Source organism: Camelina sativa, chromosome 8, assembly GCF_030686135.1.
Source record: "Camelina sativa cultivar CO46 ecotype springtype chromosome 8, ASM3068613v1".
Taxonomy (NCBI): domain Eukaryota; kingdom Viridiplantae; phylum Streptophyta; class Magnoliopsida; order Brassicales; family Brassicaceae; genus Camelina; species Camelina sativa.
In genome coordinates this window covers 22,852,245-22,859,587 of record NC_141887.1, presented here as the reverse complement: position 1 = coordinate 22,859,587, position 7,343 = coordinate 22,852,245, and the positions used below count along the sequence as shown (strand labels likewise).

Genomic DNA, 7,343 nt, shown 5'->3' with positions numbered 1-7,343 from the left:
TCTATCAAACACAATTCGAATGAACTTAGCCTAGTTCATACTCGATGTCAAGCAACCAAAGGAAGTACAAATGGTTAGTCACCACAATTTCATACCACAGCCGACCTCTAGACAATTTTTGGGCGACCATACAACGTCTAAGAGTCCACACAACATCATTCCATCAAGGTGACATTGTTCTTAAACCCTACACTTTTCCTTATGATTTTTAATCCTCAACTCTTTATTTTTTCCCACCGAGGACGGTGTGATTTAAGTCTGGGGGGAAGGATGTTCCATCCTATACTAATGCTACTTTCTATTTTGTTGACTTGAGACCTTTTTCCACTTTTTACATCAATAATTTTGACGTTTTTATCGAGTCACATTTTTATTGAGTCAAAACTAGTAGGGGATTATGATCTTATTCTAACGGTTTATTTGATTTGGATTAACACTCTTATGACTCTTGATTATGCTTGACAACAGAACCAAAGTTTGGAAAGACTGTGAGCCGACTCAACAATCCCCCAAGTCCCTATTCGATGGATATTCAGATGATCTAACGTTGTCTCTAATTTTTATAGGACCTAAACCGGACTTAATTATCAAACCCTGGGAATTGGTATACATTGGACTAGATCTCTACATTCAAGCCACACAAGACATTGCACTTCTCCAATAGTATGTTCCCCTCTATCTTCCCTTCAATACTCTAAAAAAAACAAAAAAGAAAAAAAAAGAAAGAAAAAAAAGAAAAAGAAAAAAAAAAGAGAGAATAAAAGATGAGATGATTTTGATCAGTTTAGAGGGGTAGGTAAATTACCTGTGACCTCATTATTCTACTCTATAGTCAAATGATCACACAAAGCTTGGAAGCGAGGGGTAGGGAAATTACCGATGACCCCATTTTTCGCCAACACCTTTGATTAAAAAAATAAAGGAAGAAGTGAGAATAGGGATAGGAAAGGAATCATACGAAGAACGTCTTGGCTTGAAGAGAGTCTACAAGCCATTGATCGATTTTTCCTTGGTAAGATTTCACTTTTTATTATGGCTTTAATTTATGTAAAGAGATGACAATGGAGATTCTGGAGACTCTAAAGAATTGTGGGATAAGGGAGCGTTGATGACTCTCATGGTGGATTACAAATGTAAGTTCCTAATGTCAAGGCGAAGAAGAGTGCAAAGACAATATCCCCAAAGATAAGTGAATTCCCATTATTTTCAAAACCTCTTTTCCATGATTTACTTTGATTGTTTGCTTGAGGACAAGCAAAGTCTAAGTCTGGGGGAGTTGATAACATCATTATTTTACCCATTTTAGCTATAGTTTTAGTATGCATTTAGGAAGAGTTTAGTATGATTTCAAGGCTTTAATGTCTATTATCAAGTATTTTAGGTTTCAATAAGGTTTTACAGGTTTTATAGCAAAAAGGACCAAAAGACAAGGAAAATACGTTTCAGGAAAGATTCAGAGCTTTACAGTACGGGCAACTTTTGAAGAACTTCCACAACTCACATTTCGACGTACTTGGATGTTCCATCCTATAGTAATGCTACTTTCTATTTTGTTGACTTGAGACCTTTTTCCACTTTTTACATCAATAATTTTGACGTTTTTATCGAGTCACATTTTTATTGAGTCAAAACTAGTAGGGGATTATGATCTTATTCTAACGGTTTATTTGATTTGTATTAACAATCTTATGACTCTTGATTATGCTTGACAACAGAACCAAAGTTTGGAAAGACTGTGAGCCGACTCAACAATCCCCCAAGTCCCTATTCGATGGATATTCAGATGATCTAACGTTGTCTCTAATTGTTATAGGACCTAAACCGGACTTAATTATCAAACCCTGTGAATTGGTATACATTGGACTAGATCACTACATTCAAGTCACACAAGACACTGCACTTCTTCAATAGTATGTTCCCCTCTCTCTTCCCTTCAATACTCTAAAAAAAAAAAAGCAGAAGAAGAAAAGAAAAGAAAGAAAAAAAAAAGAAAAAAAAAAGAGAGAATAAAAGATTAGATGATTTTGATCAGTTTAGAGGGGTAGGTAAATTACTTGTGACCTCATTATTCTACTCTTGAGTCAAATGATCACACAAAGCTTGGAAGCGAGGGGTAGGTAAATTACCGATGACCCCATTATTCGCCTACACCTTTGATTAAAAAAAAATGAAGAAGTCAGAAAAGGGAGAGGAAAGGAATCATACGAAGAAAGTCTTGGCTTGAAAAGAGTCAACAAGCCATTGATCGATTTTTCCTTGGTAAGATTTCACTTTTTATTATTGCTTTAATTTATGTAAAGAGATGACAATGGAGATTCTGGAAACTCTAAAGAATTGTGGGATCAAAGAGCGTTGATGACTCTCATGGTGGATTATAAATGTAAGTTCCTAATGTCAAGGCGAAGAAGAGTGCAAAGACAATATCCCCAAAGATAAGTGAATTCCCATTATTTTCAAAACCTCTTTTCCATGATTTACTTTGATTATTTGCTTGAGGACAAGCAAAGTCTAAGTCTGGGGGAGTTGATAACATCATTATTTTACCCATTTTAGCTATAGTTTTAGTATGCATTTAGGAAGAGTTTAGTATGATTTCAAGGCTTTAATGTCTATTATCAAGTATTTTAGGTTTCAAGAAGGTTTTACAGGTTTTATAGCAAAAAGGACCAAAAGAAAAGGAAAATACGTTTCAGGAAAGATTCCTAACTTTACAGTACGGGCAACGTTTGAAGAACTTCTACAACTCATATTTCGACTTACTTGGTGTCTATGGAAAGTTGAGAGAGTCATATTTCTCCTCGAAGTGGAATCAAGTCAATCCATTCACTCATTAGGAAGTTATGCCCGATTTACCTAGACGTGTTACAAACCAACGTAAGGAGAACCATTCAGCCAATGGGCTTTTATTGAAGGCCTGACCAGCGACCACCACGGCGGTCCAGTCCAAGTCTTCACCACGTTCTAGAAGCTTCCTACGCCGCCTCTTTTCCTGCACTCAAGAAGAAAAGACGTTTCTACCCTTACAAAACCCTAAACCTAGACAAAACCCTATAAATACTCTTCTAAGTCTTAGGGTTTAGAGTGTGCCTTCACCTGCCTCCAAAGAGATCACGACTAGAAGAACAGCCACGACCAGAAGAACAGCCACGACCAGCAGCTCTCTCTCGTCCCTCTCCTTGAAGTTCACCAAACTCTTTCTCTTTATTTGTTCCATCTTTTGTTCTAGTTTTCTAAAGGAAGAAGATCCTACAACTTTGTTTGACAATCATTGAAGTAATATCTAAAACCCTTTTCTCTATTTATTCTTTTATGTTTTTGAGTTTTTTAAACCTTGCTTTGATGATTCCCTTAAACATGTTAGAGTAGTTTTCTAGTTGGATTTAAAGGGATAATCAAAGGGGGAAGATGATCTTAGTTTATGTGGCAATTTTTAGGGTTTATTAGATTTATATCTTGTTTATTCTATGATTTAATTCTAAGTCTTTGCTTAATACTTTAACTTAGCCTCATGAACTAACTATGATCTAAAGTGTGTGTGCTTTGCCAAAAGCTTGCATGTGTGCTTGACCTAGCTTAGATGTGTGAGGAGTCATAGGAAGCACATACCCCTTACCTATGGAATTTCATGGATTAGAATCGAACCTGCTTAAAATGATTTGATCTATGCGTCGTTGCCTGCGACAGTTGAGTCTCGGAGTATAGTGATCTTAGACGGTTAGCTTGTGAACTATAAGTTAACGGTTCATTCGTGTTTCGTAGTCCGAGTTTTAGATAAACAAACCAATCCTAAACTTTCCTAGATAGATAGATCATCAAACCCCTGTGATTTTCCTTGATGCCCAACGCTTGTTTCATTTATTTTATTTGCTTTTATTTACGTTTATTGCTTACTTACGACAGTGACAACCTAAAACCCCATTTTTATTGAGTCCTAGCCTTACATCTCTTCCGACGGATTCTCTAAACAACAACTCTCTCTCTCTCTGTGGGATCGATCCTTAAATACTACTACCGATTAGCTGTGCACTTTCAGCAGTTGTGTGGTCTTTTAAGGTAAAAGATTTTAAAGTGAAAAACCATGCACATCAGGAACCATGAAGCAACCAAAACAAGCAAGAAAAACACCAAAAACAACATAAAACAAACAAAACAAGGAGATCTTAAGCTTAGATCTGCCATTGTCATGCACTCACCTCTTTTGCAGAAAGTTCTGAACGATGAATCCAACACCTTAGGAAGGTTCTCCTTCGTTCCTAGCACTAGATCCCCACTCCACAGGAACAGATCTCACCAAACAACCCAAGAATCTTCCCAAAAACCTCTAGACTCTCAAGCGCTTTCTTTTCTCCCTCTGATTCTCTCTGAAAACAACGACAAACACTAAAACCACGATTTAGGTCGATTTTCGCTTAAATACTTGGTTTGTAGATTCTAGTTAAACCAAACCGAACCAAATTGACGAATCAAATCAACCCGATCGAACTGGAATTTGCAGGTGTCGATAGACACTCCGATACTCCCCTGGTGTTATTGCACACGAATCCTTGCATATCAAACAATCATAAAAGATGAATTCTTAATTTTATTTATTGAAAAGTAGGAACGCATTACATGGTTATTGGTGATAAGTACACCAATTTTATTAGTAGAAATATTGCAATCTACGAGAAAACATTACATGGTTGGTGATAAGTACACCAATTTTATTAAATACAAGTACGATACGAATGTGTTCATGACTTATCTCAGATCAATAAAACACACGTTTATTTTTATAGCATATGTAAAAAGTCTTAGGCAAAGATCCATATTGACCATTTTTACTTGACACCATTGACGTCTTTGACTGAAGAAGCTTCAATTAGAGTGGAGTGGCGTTCACAGAAGCTCTTCAGTCTTACAAATGCATCCTCCAAAGCGAATATATCCATGTCGATAGAATGCCTCGCCCAGTTCTTTAGACCAAAAGCAATCCCTAAACCAATCCAACATGGTAACATATATTTATATATGTTGTTATGCGAAAATTGTCTTAAAAGCTAAACTGTTAAATTACCGTGATTATAGGTAATGAGAAATTAATCAATACCTGGTAAGAGGACAAGGCATTCTTCAGTAGCAAGCTTTTCACAGAATTCTTCATCATCTTTAATGTCCGCAAACAGTGACAAGTTCAGCTCGGTCTGGGAGAAGAGAAAAAGCATGTATATATATATGATTTATTTCAAACTAATACTAGTAATAAGAAGTCAGAAATGTTTAAGAAAGGTGGTAATAATAGAATACCCATAAGAAGGTACAGGCTTCAGTTTTCAAGTAGCAGGTTAGGGCTGGTATGTCTTTGAGCTTAGCAAAGGCAAACTCCGCATTCGCTTTCAGAAAAATCTGCCTCCTCTCGAAGAACTCTTTAGGAGTTTTCCTCAAGATGGTGGGAATAGCTGCCTACATGATAAAACACACGAATTCACCTTATTATATGCATGCAAAAAAGAAAAAGAAAAAAAAAAAAAACCTGGTTACAGTATGCTTCCGAACTAGAAAAATCCATACCTGGATAACAGTTGGTGGTTTATCATCTATCGACAGAAAATTCTTAACAGCAATTGCGATCTGTCCAAATATAGCAAGATTAGGACAAGGAAAACTACGAACATGTGAACATTTTCAACTCTTAATATGGACGATGTGGACGAGAAAAAAAATTTGATTTTCACGTACACCAAATTTATTTATACAATGATAAAATTAACCAATACATTCATAGAGATTTAGTATGTTAATGGTATGTAATCTCCTTGTATGCACGTAAAACTTTGTTTTTAACGTAGAAATATACCGACGATATAAAGTAATTGTAGTAATGTTTAAAGAGTGATCGGAAAAAGTAGATTCGGACCTTGTTAGATTGGAAGACACCATCTAGATCGTGCAGCGCGAGCCAGCCGGTTTGCCATCCCGGTACACTCCATCCCTTCGATATAGAACCGAGACTGATCACAGGTACGATCGACGAGAATTTCGCCATGGGAACAAAGGGATTATTCCCAAACACAGTCCATCTAAAAACTTCGTCAGAAGCCACCAGTATCCCTAGTTCTCGAGCCAACTCAGCCAGCTTATATATAAAGAGATATTCAATAGTTACGTTACACATTATCAAAGATGAGATCATATAAGTTATAAGGTCACGTTGCATAGCTAATTAGAGTATCTGTAAAATACCTGCTTAAGATGAGCTTCAGAGTACGTGTTCCCATTAGGATTGTGTGGGTTAATAATAAGTATCGCACACGTGTTCTCGTCCACAAGCGCACGGACGCTGTCAAAGTCGATCTCATAGTTCTTTTCGCGGAGGAAAGTATATTCACGAACCTCAAATTTATTGTAGATTGCGTGGACCATGTCCCATGGAAAGCCTGGCTTAGGAAGCAAGATGTTGGCATTCGATGTATGCAAGATTTCAATTGCAAGCTCAATGGCTTGTTTGCATCCAACGGTCATAAACACGTCATCTGCAGTCAGTTTCTTCGGAAGATCTCGACTTAGATACTCTGCCACAGCACTGAGAATAACGGAAGCAAAAAAAAATTGTCATGGAAGATATACCAAGATACATAATAGAGTTAAGATGAAAACAGAAGTTTTATATGGGGCTAGATCATATTTTAAATCATTTTTTTTTGTGGGACAGTTTTTCTTAGGACATTTCAAGCAAAATATCTTAAATGATCAACGATTATTCGATGTATATATTACCTTTTAGCCGCGGGAAGGCCAATACTTGGAGCATAGGCGTTTCCACTATCGTTAAGGACAGCTTTAACGACTGCCTTCTTAGCGGTATAGCTAGTCTCGGGGGCTTCACTTAGAGGGGGCAAAATGGGTTTTACATTAGGGTCACACATAGCCATGATTCTAGAGGTGTATCTGCCTAGGGTGGCAGCTGAAGCCTCTTTGGCTGCTTCGCTACCACTAAACTGCCAGTTGACGGAATTATTTTTCCCCATATTTCTTATAATATTTCTCTTGTTTAGATTTTTGGTTTGGTGATTTTTTTCATCGCTGTGAGTGGGATTATATAGTACAAGTCTCTACATTTTTCTATTAGAATAAAGCATGAAATGAAGTGAATTGAAGAAGTAAAGAATTGATGATAAGTAAGAGATGTGAAGTAACGAATAAAATATGTGTATGATATGTAGTAAAGTATGATGTGTACATGTATGATGTGAGGTAAAAAATAAAACATGTGTGTAAATATGTGAAGAAAGGAATATGTTATATTGTTATGTAATGTATATTTCTCAAGACATGAACTATAGACACTTAAGCTTATGTATTGA

At 36.5% G+C, this 7,343-nt stretch overlaps 1 protein-coding gene across 1 annotated transcript; it reads right to left on the bottom strand.

Annotated features, from left to right (window-relative positions):
* Nucleotides 1–4,564: 4,564 nt before the first annotated feature.
* Nucleotides 4,565–7,071, bottom strand: LOC104707597 (cystine lyase CORI3). Its single transcript, XM_087462192.1, has 7 exons — nt 6,757–7,071; nt 6,223–6,562; nt 5,897–6,115; nt 5,551–5,610; nt 5,287–5,442; nt 5,090–5,183; nt 4,565–4,975 (listed from the first exon to the last, which is right to left on the bottom strand). The coding sequence occupies exons 1-7, from the start codon at nt 7,005–7,007 to the stop codon at nt 4,821–4,823; spliced, it is 1,275 nt and encodes a 424-aa protein (XP_087318318.1). The 5' UTR covers nt 7,008–7,071; the 3' UTR covers nt 4,565–4,820.
* Nucleotides 7,072–7,343: the final 272 nt, after the last annotated feature.

What these genes read in the sequence shown, in the direction of transcription:
- LOC104707597 (XM_087462192.1), bottom strand. Translation starts at nt 7,007, where the DNA reads ATGGGGAAAAATAATTCCGTCAACTGGCAGTTTAGTGGTAGCGAAGCA. An exon ending in AACCACCAACTGTTATCCAG is followed by an intron (nt 5,443 to 5,550) that starts GTATGGATTTTT and finishes TTTATCATGTAG; the next exon opens with GCAGCTATTCCCACCATCTT. An exon ending in ATGCCTTGTCCTCTTACCAG is followed by an intron (nt 4,976 to 5,089) that starts GTATTGATTAAT and finishes GGATTGGTTTAG; the next exon opens with GGATTGCTTTTGGTCTAAAG.